This window comes from Stegodyphus dumicola, chromosome 10 (assembly GCF_044657685.1).
Source record: "Stegodyphus dumicola isolate Sdum_Otavi_A_Nest chromosome 10, ASM4465768v1".
In the NCBI taxonomy this organism is placed as follows: Eukaryota; Metazoa; Arthropoda; class Arachnida; order Araneae; family Eresidae; genus Stegodyphus; species Stegodyphus dumicola.
The window spans coordinates 63,045,263-63,065,009 of NC_140777.1; the positions used below are offsets into that span (position 1 = coordinate 63,045,263).

Sequence of the window (19,747 nt, forward strand, 5' to 3'; positions counted from 1 at the left end):
CAAATATAATGCCGATTGTTGTTGTTTGGCTTCTAAATTAATCATTGTTCGCTGTGTTATTTTAACCTAAATTTATCAGAATTAAGTATATCAAAAATCCACATTTTGTTACACCTGAAATTATATTGGAAAAGGTAAACCATAATGTACCAAAAAGGTGGTAATTTCATCAAATCATGAAACACCTGCGTTGCTGCTATATTTTCAGTTCAAAAATCATCAGCAGAATTTCCATTACACAATATGACTAATTCTGACTAAATTCAGAAATGATTCCAATTCCAAACACAAGAAAAATACCAATACAGAAGTCAAACAACAAAAATCAGCATTATATTTTCAAATTTTCACAGGACTAGTTTCGATGGTTTTACCAAACCACCACCATCAGCTGCAAAACCGCAAATGAACAAGATAGGATATGATGATCAGATAAGATAAGAAAGCCTGGACTGAAAATAAGCTAATGGCGCCATCTGTTGATGAAACTAGAATTAAAACATAATTTCTTTAAAGGCCGAAGGCAAAGATAGATTGGAATTAGGATCGTTAACTAGAACAGAAAGATTTTTTTGAATGTGAAATTTCTCTAGAAAATCCAGTTCTCCAATGGAAGATGTTTTTTTTAATTATTTTGGTAGCAGAAAAATTGAAATTGTGATTTTCTGACCAACAATGTTGGGCAACAGAAGACTTCTGCGTTTCCTTTTTTCTAACATACGCCTCATGTTCTTTGACGCGAAATTTTAAGGCTTTCTTAGTTTGGCCAATGTCAATTAAACCACACTGGCAAGGAAACCTATAAATACCCCAGGAATTCATATCTGGAATGGGGTCCTTGAGTATGGAACTTTATTGATGGGAGAATAAATGACTTGAAAGTTAAATTTCTGCAAAATATGTGCAACTTTATAGCTACTTTCAGTGTGTTGAGATGAGAAGTTTTTAACTGCTTGATTAATAATGTTGGGTGAAATGCCCCTGTCAACAGCTATTGCTTTTAAATAATTTAGTTTTTCATCAAGGGATAGTTTGGAGGAGCAAACTTGAAGAGCACGGAAAAGATAGGAATAAAATGAAGCTAACTTTGGTTTAGTCGGATGATATGATTTAAAGCCTGGTGGAAGGCAAACCGATGAAGGTTTACGGTAAACCGCAGTACTGTACATGTGACCAGAATGTCGAGAAACGGAAGAGAATTGCAAGTCTCAAGTTCAAAAGTGAACTGAATAGCAGGATCAATAGAATTCATTATTGAAAGAACTTTATTTAAATCATCATTATTACCTTCAAACAGGGTAAAGGTATCGTCTACATAGCGGAACCATACCGGGAAGTTTAAAGTTTCAAACAATTTTGATTCATAATAATGCATGTAGATATCAGCCAGGATGGGACTGAGGGGGCTTCCCATGGCTAATCCCTCAGTTTGCTTGTAATATTTATTTTGGAAAACACTATGTGTTTGTTTCAAACAGAGTTGAGTGAGAGAAATTAGCTCATCAATTTTGATGCAAGAGAAATGAAATTCGCGAAGTCTGGTTTCTAGACATCTTAATGCACCCTCCACTGGAACATTGGTGAATAATGATTTTACATCAAAAGAAACCATGAGCAAATTTCTAGGAGAAATGTTTTTAACCTTTTTTACAAACTCTATTGAATTTTTTATGGCGTTAATGTTATTGTCTAATAGTGCTGAAAATCTAGAAACTAAATATTTAGCTAATGCATATGAGGCAGTACCTAAATTTGATACAATAGGGCAGAAAGGAATACCACTTTTATGAATTTTGGGAAGAGCATATAATCTGGCACAATTCGCAACAGGTGGGATAAGCGAATGTTTTAAGTTGCTTGAAATGATTTGTGAAGATTTGATCTCAATTTTTATTTTTGAGAGGTCCGAAGGTGAAGGATTTTTAGGGATCGGATTATATGGTCCTTCATTTAAGAGTTTAGTGATACCATCAATGTAAGTGTTCTTATCCATGACAACTATCGGGCCACCTTTGTCGGCCTTTGAAATGATAATATCCGGGTTAGAATGAATTTTGCGCATTGTAGCTCTTTCTCTTGAAGTTAGATTTGGTTTCAAAGGTTTATTATTGAATTTCACATTATGTGCGATAAGATGCCTAATCATTTCTTTCTGTGAACCTGAAACTTTACTGAACTTGAAAGCTTTTTCGATAGGAGCCGAAGTAGTAGGATTCAATAGGTGGGTGTAGGTTGCGTGTCATGAGCGCTCCGCCGGACACGAGCACCTTAGCCAAAAATGGCGCACGGATGGATGTTAGCGATTCATCAGAGGCATCTTCCACAATTGAGAGCTGTGTTGGTCTCCCCCCCCACAGACTCAAATAGTATATATAAGCCAATATGGAATATTATCAAGAAAAATTTATGGATTTTGAAAAATAAATCGATGGAATTAGAACTGTGATGAAGGCTTGTCAGCGACTTCGACCAGTATCAGATCCCGACACCACAACGGATATTATGAGGAAAAATCTGCAAACTCTTCAGGTTCAAGCAGCGGATATAAGAGGTAAGTGCAATTTGACTTATTTCTCAGGCATTGCCCCCCCCCCAATTAATTCCAATCTTAAAAGAAAAAATAATGAAACTAAGGCTAAAAGGAAAATTAGTAGTAATCTAATTAATATTGATAGTGATGGATTTAAACTTCCTAGTAAGACTGCTCAGCAGAAAAAATTAGAAAGAATTCCTGTTATTATTGAAAGTGCTAACAGATTTAACGTTTTAAATGAAAATGTTGATAATATTGATAATGCAAATGTTACGGTTAACCCAGACCAACAGGCGGTGCAGCAGCAGCCGACCAACAGTCAGATACAGGCTATTCCCCCTATCATGGTCAACCCGGGAAAACTAACTCATGAGGCTTTTTTAAAAGAACTGTCATTGAAAACAGAAGCTAAATTCTTAGGAAAAGTTAATGGTGAACTCCTAAAAATATTACCTCGGACTGCAGAAGATCACCGGCTACTAACAGCTTTATTTTGGGAAAAAAAAGTGGTGCATTACATTACTAATGCTAACTATGCTAGACCGATCAAAGTGGTTTTTCGGGGCTTATCCCTAACCACAAAAACAGATGACGTTGCCAGCGCTCTGACTGCCAAAGGATTTGGAATTAGTAAAGTTACTCAGCTAACAAGATGACAGACCATGGAATTAGTAAAGTTACTCAGCTAACAAGATGAAGCCCAAATGCCTCTCTTTCTAGTGCAGGTTATCAAGAATGATATAGCCGAGGAAATTTATCATGTTTAAGATCTGTTACTTTTCGCAGTCACAGTAGAAAAATATATATCCAAGAATCAGGTGCCACAGTGCCATAACTGCCAAAAGTGGCCCTATTCTTCGGAAAATTGTCACTTCGCTCCACGCTGCGTTAAATGCTCGCAGGAGCACAAAACTATGGATTGCCCTACAAAAGGAAGGTTGGAAGAACCAAAGTATGCCAACTGTCTAAAAAATCACGTAGCTTCCTACTGTGGTCGAGAAAAATTTCCAAAAAACAGAATTAATCTGCAAAAAAAGGACAGTACAGTGCAAAAAGGCATTTCATTTGCAGATATGTTGCAAAATCAGGCGTGTATGTTTACTGAAAATTCAAATGTTAACGACCCAAAATCGGCTTCTGCTGCACAAATTGAGACTTCAAAAAATACTGATAATATTAAGTTAAGTACCTCAGTAATGCCTTAAAAAATCTTAATATGTCTAATACTAGTATATCCAATCTGAAATCTCATGAAAATGCCATGCTTAGTAATCAATAGAAGCCACAAGGCTCTGAATTTTTAAGCTTTATGAAAAATATTTCAGAATTCAATAATATCCTAGGTATTAATAATATTAGACTAATGAACAATGTGTTCAAAAATTATTTATTAAAACTAAAAGAATTATGTGATCCTGTTGATAAATTGTTTATGTTATATGAAATTGTAAATGAAATTCATAATAATATTCATAATAATGTATCAGGTTAATCAAAATATGCATCTCACTTTTATTACTTGGAACGCAAATGGATTGCTCCAAAAAACTTACAAGCTTAAGGAGTTTTTACATGAAGTTTCTCCTGATATTGTACTCCTACGAGAACACATGCTTGGCCCCCAAAATTACTTCCGAGCTTGTAATTACGTCACTCATTGATGGGACAGACCAACAGAAGGAAGGTAATGCAAGAGGAGGTCTGCTAATTTTAATTAAATGCTCCATTTCTCATTATCTCACTCCATTACCACAGCTTTCAGCTATTGAAGCCCTAGCTATTACACTCATGCCAAACACTGCACGATCAATCACAGCTATCTCCACCTATTTTCCTATACACACACCTGTAAATTCTGTGAAAGCAGATTTACAAACACTATTAAACATTAACAATCGAGTTATCATAGGTGGAGACTTTAACGCACACCAACGCGCATGGAATTGCTGGGATATTAATCCACATGGACGCATAATTCACAACATTGCCCAAGCGGCCAATATTAACCTAGCAGTTCCGGTCAAACCAACACACTGTGGGATAGGTAGACCATCTATTATGGATTTTTTTATTCTGAAAAACATTAACTCTCCGAGTTTTGTTGAAAGTCTGACGGAATTGTCATCAGACCATAATCCTGTAATGATAGAAATTTCTACCGACTCCTACAGTACACCACACAAAAAAGCCCTTATCATGAACTGGGCAGGGTATGCCAAAGCTCTCAACAACACCCAGTACCCATCCAGTACGATACATTCGAGGAATGAGTTAGATGCTTTCACAGAAGAATTCACTGATGAACTCCACAATGCATTATTTAATAATAGCAAATCTGTAAGAGAAGATAAACGATACAAGAATAGTGCCATCCGGGAGTTATCAGAAACTGGAACCAAGTTTGTAAGCAATGGCAGCGCTTCAGATGTCCCACGGATAAAATTTTATTAAATCAATTTAATCAGCAAGTCAGGACTCTACTAAAAAACATGCAAAACTAGGACCAGGCATTTAGAACCACTCTCTACAGATGATAATTCAATGTGGAGTGCTGTATCTAAATTTAAACGATGCAACACCAATATTCCGCTCATTAACAGCCCCACTGGGATCGCATACACTGATTTTGAGAAAGCTGAGTCTATTGCATATCACTTTGCTTCTCTATTTCGTACACACAACATCTCACACCCTCAAACAGAAAACTCAGTTATGTCCCTCATTACCCAATTCCAATCAAAAACATGCACAAACAGCACCCCCTTAGTCATGCCTTCAGAGGTTATTAGTTATATCGAGAAGAGAAAAAACCAGAAAAGTCCCGGTTTGGACAAGATCAGTAACAAAATGGTCAAAGAAATGGGAGCAAAGATGCTCTCATTCATTTGACCATTTTGTTTGACCAAATTACTAAATGCCATGCTAAAACTGCAGTATTTTCTGACAATCTGGAAAACAGCAATCATTTTGCCGGTTCTAGAGCTGGGAAAAGATCCCACCCTGGCTGCATCATATAGGCCGATCAGCCTTTTATCAACCCTGAACAAAATTGCAGAAGCAGTTATACTGAAAAGAATCCATGTTTTCTTGAAGGATAACAACATTCTCATCCCACAGCAGTACAGTTTTAGAAGCAAGCATTCGACCACACACCAACTTTATCAAGTCACGGAGATGATTGCCAATGGATTCAAGCAGAAACTTATGACTGGAGCTCTGTTCCTCGATATTTCGAAAGCCTTTGACTGTGTATGGTTACAGGGTCTCACCTACAAATTACTCACTCTGGGTTTCCCAGACTACATCATAAACCTCATAAATAGACGACTCATTACGATAGACACTTTGTCGTTCGGTATAACAATATTCACTCCACATGAAAAGTAACTTCTGTTGGCTTGCCACAAGGAAGTTTACTTTCACCCACCCTATTTTCAATTTATACAAACGACATCTTACACAACCCCCTGACTACGCTAGCACTCTATGCAGATGATACTGCGATCCTTTACCAAAACGCATCTATGGCCGCAGTTGCACAAACATTACAAGAACACATCCATGCACTAGAGTCCTGGATGATAAAGTGGAAGATTAAAACGAATGTTGATAAGTCGGAAGCTGCACACTTACACTTAAAAGAAATATAGACCTGGACATAACCCTCAAGATGTATGACGTCAGCATTCCCTGAGCCAAGCAAATCAAATACCTCGGTGTCATATTAGACCAGAAACTCACTTAGACCCCACACATTACATATATCTTAAATAAGTTTTGGGGTACTCAACCCCTTAATTACCCGAAACTCAGGTTTATCTATTGAAAATAAACTTCATGTATACAGATCCATGCTGCGACCAATTATTACCTACGCCTGTCCCGTCTGGGGTTTTGTGTGTAAAACTAGAATGCTTAAAATTCAGCAAAGCCAAAATATTACGTTAAGAAGAATGACCAATAGTCCCTGGTTTTTCAGGAATGAGGCGATTCATAACGAGCTAAATATTGATAAAATTAATGTATGCATAGCAAAACTAGCGAAGAAATTTTTCAATAATATTGAAAAAGTCCAAAATAGCTCCATCCCCAGATTAGACTATGATTATGCAAGCAATAATAATAGAAAAAGACCAGGCGCGGTTAAAAACAAATTTTTAACCTTGAGCTAGGCGAGCATATATGCATATTACACAGAAAAGATGAATGTTGCCACTCACTGCAATGAAGATTTCCTCCATACATCTATCGATGATCACCTATTATCATAATCTGGTGTCAAAAGATCCGGACTTCAAAGTGGTCACAGATAACAGACTGTTGAATACAAAACACTTTCCAAGCGAAAAGCTTTCTTCTCCCATGTGATCAAAATCTGATGACTTAGTGGCTCCTACACAGTTTATGAAACAACGGGAACAATTTACGAAACCTATCCATCACCTGTGTCATATTTTTGTTGCTGTGGTTCCATTCATAGACCCCCACACTTTTCACTAAGAGGTCCTCCAAAGTACAATCACTATTATATGCCACTGTTCTTTACCAAGCACAGAAAGGTAAGACAATGAACTGGTCAATACACAGATTTTATTCTTTTTCCCAGGCAGTCGCATGGCAATCACACTGAAATTCACATGAGAAGCACGGTTGCCATATTAGTGATCAGGATGGCAGGTACAAAACCTGCCTGCCATCCATATCTTACCATCTTATACTGTTACATACACTTAATTCATGTGCAAAGGGACTATCTGTGCCACACTGTAGTTATATAGTATGCACTGGTAATGTAGTTTTGGAGCTTTAAATCATTTATTCTTTTCACTGCATCATTGGAAAGAGAATTTAAAAGAGATTGAAAATAAAAATGTTAAACTATTTTTGAATTTATAATTATATCTCGTTGTAAAGAAAGTTTTTCATCAGAAAAATTTTCTTAATAAAGTTATAAAAAAAAAACACATGAAAGTTGTACGTTTAGTGCAGGTAGTAATCACCACCTAAATCCATGATTTTCTGCCAAAGTTTGGTAGTTTTTTGGCACAGAAACTCCAAAAACAGATGACTTCATTTTGGACAAACTGTGCAGAATGGAAGAGCATCAGCAAGATGTAGCTGCAGATGTGAAAAAAAGGTAGAAGTCCAAAGGAGCAATGTCGGGGCTATATGGTGGGTGCGGCAAAAGATCCCTTTCGAGTCCGTACAGAGACCAGCCGGTGAATGCAGACACATGTGGTCTTGCATTATCTTGATGGAACATTACCTTTTTTTGTCAGAACTCAGTTCGAATTTTGCTTTCATATCAATATCAGCACAGACTACCATCTCATTGTACACCTTACTGTCAAAGGTTTTACCTTTTTCAGATACTCTTTGTGGATAATAATACGGCAATCCCACCAGATACAAAGCATGATCTTTTTATTAGTCAAACTAAGTTTTGCAATGCTGCCAACGGTATCACTGGGAGCAGACCAACTCTCTTTTTGGCCTATGTTGTTGAAGCAAATCTCCTTATCATCAAAAGTGACGATCCGGTCCAGAATTTTATTTTTGTGTTGATATTCGAGTAGATTGGGGCAGGCCCGAACATGCCTCTTCTTATCTGCTTGAGCCAGCTCACGAAGGACCCAGTAATTGAACTTGTACATCAAGTTTATGCAATGCATAGTGTAACTAATGGACATGGCACTAACATCCAACTCCTTAGCAAGCTCTCGAGTTGTTGCACACATCTTCTTTTACAAGTTCTCAGGGGCGGGCCTCATCAAAACCAGTAAGATTGCCAGAGATGATTCTTGAATGTCATACCCCTTCTTTTTGAACTTTTGGTGCCAAACTTTCACAGTGTTATATAATACAACATTAGTACCAAAAACTGTTCACATGATTTGGTGACATTCTTTAGCTGACGTTTTGCAAATGAACTCGAAGTAAATGATGGTGCTAATCTGGTAATGCGATAGTTCTGTTTCAGACACCTTGCATTTAATAATAATGATATTTATTTACAAACTTTACAATACATTATTCTAAAGCAAGTTTCTTTCTTTCAAATACCAAAAATTATTTGACAAAATATGATTAAACATGTCAATGCGAACTGTTTATGCAGATGATGTTTGCAGTGACAGGAAACTTTAATTAAAACCTGATATTACAGTCCACTATGAAATCATGTGAACATGTATTTAGCTGAAAAATGGTGAATTGTTATAAAACTGCGTTCACCTTTATGAAAACTACACATTGGCAAAAGGATGCCAAAATTTTTCTCAAACTATTAAGTTACTTATAAAACACACATAAGAGATGAAAAAGATGCATACATTTTTTTTTACCTTGTTCAAAACAAAGGAAGTATTGTAATTACTAAAGGAAGTATTGTAACTAAAGGAAGTATTGTAACTACTACTATTGTACTTACTTTCAAGTATCATATTTTAATGGAAATACCCAGTTTGACTGTTCTTGAATCCATTTTGAAAATTTTTTTGGATGACACCTGTGTGTACAGACAAAATAAAGCACTCTTTCTTCCAAAGCAGATTGTAAATTCGCATAACTCAAAAACGATTAGCCACAGAACATTGAAATTTTGTGCATGGGACTGCTATAACATTTAGTTGTGCATTTCCCTTTTTCATTGCAATCAGCAATACTAAAAGTATATAAGTATATAACAACATTATATATATATATATATATAACCAACCCCTTACTCAGCTTAAAAACACTTACCTGGCCCTTGGCCTTTATTTTTGCTATCGTTGCTTTACTTTTAATTATAGAAGTGTTTTAAATGACGAAATTATTCATGTTATGGAAATGTCAAATAAAAAAAATCTAATATTGCCCAAATAATGACTTTTAATATGGTCTTCCAGTTCCTGTACTTATATCTGGCGAAGTTTTTTTACTCGTTATGAAAAAATAAAAATACAAAAAGTTTGACTCCCATTACAAAAATTACTTGCATATTTAATTTCAAAATTTACAAATTTTGATGTAATTTACAAACTGCCTTAAGTAATTGGTTGATTCAGTTAGAATAATACAAGGCTTAAATGAAATGAAAAAAAAAAAAAAAAAAAAAAAAAGAGTGTATAATTTAACAGGCTGTACAAGGAAGTCATGTGCCCATATCAGATTTTTTTTTTAGAATTCTGCCTTCTCTTTTAAATCTGGAATGACTGCAGACCATAAATTAATAAAATGTAGTTTAGTAAACCTTCTATATTCCATGAAATATTAAATTTTGATACATTCTATCTAAAAGTTAAAGCAGCCTATATGATGTTGTTTTGACTATCAATGTAAATGTTGATTTTAAATATGAAAAAAGCATTTTTACATGCACATAATGGAATGCATCATCTCTGTCTCTTCCCCCATTTAATTTTTTCTCTTTTCTAGTATTTCCCAAACTTTTTAGAGTCACAACCCACGACTATGGTGGTTATTTTATTTTTCAAATTATACTTCATCATGTCATGATTTTCCATTTCTTTCTAATGATCCTCTGGTCTTTTCTCATACAATTTATCATTATTTTTCATAATTTCTACATTTTGGTCATAGATTCTGATTTGCTGTATAGTATACTTTAGCCAGTTTTCATATTTAGTTATCAGAAAACTCCGTATCAAAACTAGTGTCATTATTATTTTTTTTATTTGAAGATATAAAAATAATTTTAAATGACCTTTGACTTTTTTTTTCATCTATTTTATTTTCAGACACTCAGACAGAAAACTTTTCTTGTCATCAAGACTAGGGTTACTGTTACAAAATGCCCAGCTGTGGTGGGATAGCTTCCCCATAAAGCAGGGTTAAGTTTGCCAGAAAGTGACAGGGGAAGGCAGGGTTGCCAGATTTGCACAAACTCATTCATTGGGCAACATTTGGCTATATGTCATTGACAGAGTGAGAACATTCTGGAGCGCATTCTTGGTGCTTTTTCCTCGAGAATGCTCTCGAAGGTAGGTTAAAGCAATATATACCCTGCCTGTATGCAAAGTAGTAGTATGTTGTGTTCAGTAGTAATGTTTGAGTTCATAGATTAGCTTGAGAGTGAAGTTGTACTTTAGTGCTTTGCAGTGAAGCTGTACTTTAGTGCTTTGCAATGAAGCTGTCTTCACCATTGTAGCCTAAGGCTGTGTTGCTGATTATTTCAGTGTGTTTATCATAGTTTGTGGGCAACTGTAAACATGTCTTTGGAGCTCTCCTGTAATACTGGCAAATAAATTGTATTCTGATTCTTCATAAAGTGTTATCATCAATTACTCCAAATCCACGAACCCGTAAAGAACAACAGTACTAAAAAAAAAAAAAAAAAAAAAAAAAAATCAACCCCTCCTGGGAAAAAAAAAAAAAAAAAAAAACACTGAACTAATTTATAGTAATTATTAATTAATTAGTAACTGAAATGAAAATTGAACTTGCATAAGAATATACATATTTTTATGAAAAATGTTGGGTTGGCATAAGGCTGCCAATGATTACAGAAGTGCGGGAAAACTGAAGATTAAATTCAAACTAGAAACAATTTTCAGTTTCTGCACACTCCCCTCTAACCATGGCAGATTTATGAAATGGTCAAGGTTGAATTACCAGTGCCCAACACTAAGCCACAAGTAGGCTTTAAAAATGAATAATTTAGTAATTAATTAGCTTTTATTAAAACGGAAAGTACCAATAAACGACATCTGGCACAGCCCATGATATTGTTAACTGTTTCAAAAAAGTCATAATGTTAAAATAATTAGTATCTACCATAAATTATTTTGGTTTAAGTTTTCATATCAATATCAAAGATGATAAAAGAATTTTTGTATTGTTACCTATCTCATTATATGCTCCACTACTTATCAGACGCTCCATGTCTTTTATAGAAATCATTTCCCTCTCTTTACCTTCAGCCCAAAATTGCGTAGCAATTTTTGTAATATTACTACCACCAGAGTTGCTAAAAATAATTTTCATAATGTTACAGAATTAGTATTATAATAAAAATAATTTTCATTATGTCATAGAACTATAACAATACATAAAGCAAATTAACACAATGAGGATAACAGGCACATAATTAAGATAGTATATTAACTATGTTTCCTAGTGTATTTTTCCCTGATTTTCCAGCACCAAGTTCTGAATTTTTTTAATGTTTGCATAATTTTCCCCTTCCTTAATGTGCTCAGAGAACGAGCTCCCATAAATTTAAAAATGGCATAGTCCATGTCGTGATTGTTTTCATCTTACTAACAAAGACAAATCCTTGCAAAATACCTGTGATGGTAATGCCTCTCCCTTCTAACTGCTGAACTTTATGCCAGCTTAATACAAGAACTGACCTATCACAGCTAAACAAACATGAACAGATATTCTATCAATAATTTTGCTGAGTAAGCTGCACATTCACACCTTCTCTAAAATTAGAGGCCTGAGGAGCAGAAGAGACAATATGAACAGGAAAGTGTCAAGTTGCTTGGAAATAGAAAAGAAGATATCTAATAAGATATTGTAATATTAATATTACTATGCATATAAAAATGTGCATTTCTTTTAAAGAAACAATATTGCAATAGTTGCCTGCAGTTTATTCGTAACTACTTTTCATTTGTTACATTTTTACTACAATTCTGTCCTCCAAAATTTAAATAATTTGCATAATTTTCTATCTCAATTTTTGCAAGATAAAATTAGTGAAAAAAGCAAAAATATGCAAGGAAATACAGTAATACAAACATCATGAGATTCTCTCATTATATTCTTCTGAATAAAATAAAGTAATATTCAAGTAATTAATAAAAGAAACCAAAATTTCATTTATTGATTACATGATTTAATAGCTTATTAGTAAATTAACACAAAAAACAAAGTATTATTTATTAACATAAAATAATAACTTTTCAAGAATCAGAACTTAGAAATCAAATGCTTTTTTTCCCCCCAGCAGTAACCCACAACTACAAACAACTTCAGACATTACTGCAACGAAATTAGTTGACAGCAATAAAGAAATGGGTAGCATTTTGCTTCAGTTCAACAGCTCTAGATTACGTCCCATTTTTCTAGGACTAACACTATTACCAAAGTAAGCATAAATTTTAATGCGAGAGTTATCAAACAATGCATTTACTCAAAAAGAACAACAAGTGAGGTGTTTTAGAAATGAAGAAACTCACTGCTTTATTTGACAGAGTGTTCAATACTTACATTAAGTGAATTGTGAACAAAAACAGTAAACTAATTTGCTTTTTATGTTCTTAGACTTTTCAGATAAATGAAAACAGTGAATTATTATTATTATTATTATTAAATTTACACAGAGTGATAAAAAAATTCTAGGGCTAAATAAACCGGTACAGGTCAGTTCGACGCCAACGTTTCGACGCGTGGTCAGATCGACACGAAGGTCGTTTCGACGCGGGGTGAGTTCGTCGCATACTTTTTTTGTTTTTGTTTGACGCCATACTTTTCGTATTTTTAGTTATTTTTAGAATAAGTTTACATCATCATTCAAATAAATGCATTATGCCTGATATAATATGTATTACAATAGATTTTTTTTAGAAAGCCGCAGAATTCATTTTCCCTGCTAAAACATACTCCAGAACTGGAAATGTGCTTGACGATATTGCATGCCTAACTTGTAAGTAAACATTTGTCATCTTAAGTATATAATCCCTCACTCTGAGTATGAAGCTATCGTTAACTGCCCCTTCCCGTGAACCGACTCGTATGTGTCAGATTAATGGGATGTTATGAAATCGCTTCAGATTTGTAGTTATCTATTGCCTATTATCAACGCATGCGCATTTCGTATCTTCTCTAAAGAGCCCGTAATCTATTTGGACGTCAGTTGACATTTTTTAATTCAATGCTAGCACTTGCAGCCATAGAAATGTCTGGAAGCGGAAAATATATGACTAAGAGAGGTAAAAAAAAGTATGAGCATGATGGATATTTATATTATTTCCATAATTATATAGAAAATGGAGCAAACAAATCGTGGCATTGTGAAGTTGAATTTTCCAAAAACAATAAATGTAAAGGAAGAATTTACATTGATGCAGTTACGAATGAATTTTTAAAACTTGTTCGAATCATGTTCATGAAGGAAATGCAGCACGCGTGGAAGTTGTCCGCAATTTAACATCAATAAAGCGAAAAGCTGTTGAAACACAAGAAACTCCAGTAATTCGCATTGAAGAAACACAAGAGCCGTCTGTTGGAGCACTAGGACAGTTTTCAAGTAGAGAAGCTGTAAGATTAGTTATTAAACGACGTAGAAAAGACATAAATGCAGCCCCGTTGCAATCAATTGACAGGGCTTTCATTAAACTGCCAGAAAATTACAAATACAGTCAAAAGTCGTTAATTCGGACACCCGTAATCCGGAATGATCTATAATCCGGACCTCAAAGCTAAAACCTTTCTGCGCATGCGCCGCGTTGACACATGCGCATAGGCGTTTACGCGTGCGCGTAAGACCTTTTACGTCTGCACATATGCGTGTGCGCAAGTGCAGAATACGTTTTCGCGTGCGCGTTTTATGTATAACGGACGGAATAAGCTAAAATTATCTGATTATCTATTTCAGTTAATGTTGATGATTGTGTTGTTCCTTAATTTTCGAATTGGATCCGGCTTATTATTTTTTGCAGACTGTAAGAGCAATACTATAAAAGTAAACTTGAACTTTCGATTATATCAAATAGAATTTTCGATGCTGGAGCTCCCAAACGATCTACAAAACGAAAGTATGTTTCGATGTCCATCAAACAAAAAGTGGAATTGTTGCAAAAAATGGATAAAGACATGAAGAAGGTGACAGAGAAGAAGGTGACAGTTTAGTCGGTAGTGAAAACGAAAAAATTTCGATTGACAAGTTAGTCGGTATTCTCGGCACAGCAATTACGTGACTTCACCATTATATAGAACTCAAGTCACTAGATTGTAATTCCTGTAACTATCATCCAAAGTCTGTTTGACTACATGGCTAGCCATATAACAAATGTTCTTGCAGATCTCTGAAGAAAGTAGTGTCTCTTTATTAAATAAAATTATCAATACTCGATCAGCTTCATTTTTGTGCTTTGTAAAAATGTTTTCAGTGACTTCTACTGTTTTCTTAGATTTTTTCCAATTTTACCAGAAGAATGCTATGAGTACAAACTTTACAAGTTAGCGTTTTAATCTATAATTGTTTTATCGGCCACATTCAACTGACCATATTGTGTGCATTAACAATTCCTACTTTTGATGGTAGAACCCCATAACTACTTTGAAAATAATCCACTGCTTGTTGTTTTGTAGAAAAAAGATACAAAATTTTAATAATTTTTTTTTTTCAAAATGCATGGGATAAAAATGCCAATAACAGTTAATTTATATCCTCGTTCTTAAAACAAAATGTTGCTTATTGAGAATCAATCGGGATTACGTCAGACGAAAACACAGATGTTATGAGTATGTTCTTATGTCATGGCCAATTGAATAAAATGTATGTCCCATAATATTGTGTCCATTGTAAAATAAATATGACTCTGCTAACTGCTTTCTTTTATGGAGCAATTTTAACGAACATCAGTGTATTATTATAAAATTTATTTGATATTTTGATTAGATTATTTGACTACAGAAATGCACACTAGGCTTTGTCAGCCAATAATGCCTTTGTAGAGGTTTTCCTAATTGAAAAATAATCAGTATTTACATTACACTTAAGGGAAACCATGAAATTCTCATGCAGTCAGTCCTTTGAACCATCAAGAACAGAATCTGCATTGAATTACCACAAATTTGTTACTTCAATATACCGGGCAGGTTAAGATTCTGTTATTTTGTTTATCAATAAAAAATTATTTATTATTATAGGGAATTTCAACAGTGTCAGTATTAATCACCTGGGGGTTAATGCGATTTCAAAAGAATGTCAATGACAATAATGGCAGTGATTGATCCCATTCATTACAAATATATATGTACGATAAATAATATGTAAATCAAAATTATAATTTAAACTAATGGTAAAACATTAATTCTCAATCTCTTTTAAAAACTGTAATAACTTCTCTGGATTGTGTCATTTCCAGATCATTCTATGGCCTGTGCAGCTGTGATGATGCAATAATTGGGAACCAAAACTTTTCTCTTCCTGTGCTTCCATATTGCATAACTACACACTTTAGCTTCACTCTCTGCTACAATATAATTTCGCTGGCCTCCTTTCTATATCAAATATATCAAAAATGTAAATTTTCTTGAACAGGCACGACTAGAGTACCAAGGGATTGCGGCCACAAACATCAACTGGAAAATAAAAATGGAATTAAAACCGCTTCGACTGCCAATTTTTTTAAATATTACCAAGTCAACATATTAGCATACTATGCAATCAGAATTCTTCTTCTTCAGTATGGATCTAAGTATGCATCAACATTGCTTGACATTTTTCTTGCTATTATTATATTATCAATTAGTCGGGCAAGATCTTTACCAGTAGCCTGAGACCTCAATGGAAAATTTATTCAGCTCTTCAAATCATCATTTTGTGATAAATTCAAAGGCAATGTGGAAGAAGTGAATCATCAAATTTCTTTTTCAGCATTTAAAAAATAACCTATCATCCTCCCGCTGTGGTGTTTTGCAAGTGCGTCAAAAAATAATCATGCGATAAATCCAGAACTTCGAATGTCTAGGAAAAGGAATATTGAATTTGCTTTGGCCATCTCTACAATATTTAGAGATAAAAAAAAAAGTGCTTTAATTCATCAGTAAATTACTGCTAATGAGATTCAGCATTACCGTTATTCAAGGTCATCGATCTGTGTTTAATGTGCTTTTCAAGTATGTGCGACAGAAAATTATTTGCGCTTCCACTTTTTCTAATTCAGTCAAAAGTGGTTAATTCGGACACCCATAATCTGGAATGATCTATAATCCGGACCTCAAAGCTACAAACGTTCTGCGCATGCGCCGTGTTGACACATGCGCATAGGCGTTTACGCATGCGCGTAAGACCTTTTACGACTGCGCAAGCGCAGAATACGTTTTCGCATGCGCGTTTTACATATAACGGACGGTATAAGCTAAAACCATCTAATTATCTATTTCAGTTAATGGTGATGATTGTGTTGTTCCTTAATCTTCGAATTGGATCCGGCTTATTATTTTTTGCAGACTGTAAGAGCAATTTTATAAAAGTAAGCTTCAACTTTCGATTATGTAAAATAGAATTTCCGATTCTGGAGCTCCCAAAGGATCGTACAAAACGAAAGTATGTTTCGATGTCCATCAAACAAAAAGTGGAATTGCTGCAAAATGGATAAAGACATGAAGAAGGTGACAGAGAGGTTAGTGAAAAAGAAAAAATTTCGATTGACAAGTTAGTCGGTATTCTCGGCACAGCAATTACAGGACTTTGTAACTTTGTAACAGCGGAACTTTGTAACTGAACAAGAAATTATGTCTGTTTATATAGAATTAAAGAGAAAGTATTAGCAGAAAAAAAGGAAGCAATTTAAACAACTTCCATTGAAAGAAATGTTTAATAAAGTAAACAAATAAATATTAAGTTTTTTTTTTTTTTTTTTTGGTAAATTTTGATACCCTTTAGATCATAATTGTTCTTTATTTCATAAATTATGGTTTCATATTTTTAATTTTATAATTTCCGCATGCCATCTTACCAGATTTAAACTGATGATCTATAATCCGGAATCGCCGAAGTCCCGACGAGTCCGGATTAACGACTTTTGACTCTAGTACTTTGTCACTCAACAACTCAAAAATTGTTAAATTATTTAATATGCTGCGGATTCTCTACTTTTCATTTGAAGTTTGCTTAAAATTTCTGCAGTTTGATTGTGTTGTTTTGTAAAAATGAGAAATTCCTGTTCATTAATTTTTCATAAGTATGTGTGAACAAATTAAGTAACGAATTTTTAAGCTATTTATTTATAGGGAAGGATATTAAGGTAAATAATTATATTTTTGAATTTATGTTGAAAATTTTGATTTGTTGATAAGAGTTTTTAAGTGCATGAAATAATTTTAAAAACTAGTGTAAAATATGATAAACAAATAGTGTTTTTAAGTAGTATTATAGGAATCATAAGTAGTATGGAATCATATTAATAGATTTTAAAATTTAATATGTTCAGATACATTTTGAAGGCTTCACACTTTTACATTTTTCCTATATAATAATTGTTATTTTTTTAATATAATGGAGTGTGGTTATTATTATTATTATTTTTTTTTTATATATAAATGGACTGTTTTAATGAAGCACGCAAAGTTCGTTTGCGAACAGAGGCCTTTCCAAGTACCTGACCAACTAGCTGAATATTTGCATACTAGGAGAAAGCTATGGGATCTTCCATTTCGTAAAAAATTAGTAAATTAGAAATTTCGATAATAATAGTATATTATTTCAAATGATGTTTCGAATGAAAATTTAATTACCTTATAATATTTTGAATTTTTTTGCAATTTTGCATTGATAATGGATGTGTTTGAAATTTTTATATTTAAAAGCCTTCCCTAAACATATATAATTATGAAATTCATTTTCTTATTTTATGTTCTTAACACTGAATGGCCCATATTATTATTGTAGGGCAGTGTAGAATTTTTTATGTCTTACATTTTAATATTTCTATATTTTTTCCCATTTCAATTAACCAGTTTGAAGATTTTTATAGCCATAAGTTATAAATGTAAACTTTGATAATTATACAATACTGGAAGCCAGTTACTTTTATTAAGGAACGGAGGGTTCTATGTGTAATTGCATTTAAGTAACCCACAGCCATCAGTAAGTTGTCATACTGATTTGAATTGTAGAGGATTTGCCCATTTTTATCAAAGTTTATATTGATATTGTACTGAATTTTTTACTTACTATGTATTAAGTTCTAAATTCCATTTTGTGTTGCTTTACAATTAAGAAAATGTAGATTATTTTATAAATAATTAATTCAAATTTCATGAATCTATAAAAGAAAATTTTAGTGTTATATTGCCAACAGCAATTTTTATGAAAGACTTTCAAGATAAGGACTGTAAAATATTATGTGAAAGCAAAGATTTTACAGAGCTGTGAACTTTTCCAGTATTTCTTGAAAAAATTAGGACATTCCTTCAGTGTTTTAAAGAAAAATGAACTTTAAAATTTCCATAGAATTTTCAATTTGAATTTATCATTAAAAATGATGTCTACAAGATTTTTTATTCTAAAAAATGATTTATATCAAATTATATGATTTTTCCATTATTGCATTTCTCTTGTTTCACAAATTCTGTAATGCTTGTTTCTGAAAAGCCTTTTCTGTTGTCAAGCTTTTTTTCTCTTTGAAGGGGGAATATGTAAGATAAAAAATATGTAAATCAAAATTATAATTTAAACTAATGGTAAAACATTAATTCACCTTCTCTGTTTTAAAAATCGTAATAACTTCTCTGCATTGTGTCATTTCTAGATCATTCTATGGCCTGCACAGCTGTAATGACATAATAATTAGGAACCAAAACTTTTATCTTCCCATGCTTCCATATTTCATAACTACGCAGCTTAACTTTGTTCTCTACTCTGCTATGATATAATTTCGCTGGTCTGCTTTCTATCTCAACAATGTTAAAAATGCAAATTTTATTGAACAAGCACGACTACGGTGCCAAGTTATTGTGGCAACAAACATCAAATAAAATAAAAATGGAATTAAAACTGCCTAGATTGCCAAGTTTTTTAGATATTACCAAGTCAACATATTAGCATACTATGCAATTAGAATTCTTCCTCTTTGATATGGATCTTTGATCTATCCTATCTGGGTATTATGCATCAAAAGTGTTCCGGCTTTTCATTGCATTTATTATTCCATATATATATATATATTCCCTTTTAATTAATTCTATTGCTCTACAATTTTGTCAATTTAAATAAACTGGCAAGCTTTGCTTTTACTAAAAAATGGGCCTTCTAGTTTCAAAGACGTACTGTACCCCAATTACGTGAAGAATTTTATCTTTTATAACTTGAATTTTTCCTTTTCCCTCAACTTTAAGCCAGTTTACTTTTCTTGCTTTAAGACTTTACAGAGGACACCATCTTTTAGAAAGTTTCTTCCGCTGCCATGTTGGAGTTGCCACTCACCTTCTTCATCGGTAATAATTTTTACAGAATGTACCCAAAGTTTAACA

The 19,747-nt window shown here is 33.5% G+C and overlaps 1 protein-coding gene across 1 annotated transcript in view; it reads right to left on the minus strand.

Annotated features, from left to right (window-relative positions):
* The window catches only part of LOC118184503 (torsin-1A-like), a 69,423-nt gene that overhangs the window by 19,544 nt on the left and 30,132 nt on the right, over positions 1-19,747 (minus strand). The window contains exon 4 of the mRNA XM_035354184.2: positions 11,380-11,504. Within this exon, the coding sequence (XP_035210075.2) occupies positions 11,380-11,504 (125 nt within the window). The remainder of the gene's footprint in view (positions 1-11,379; positions 11,505-19,747) is intronic.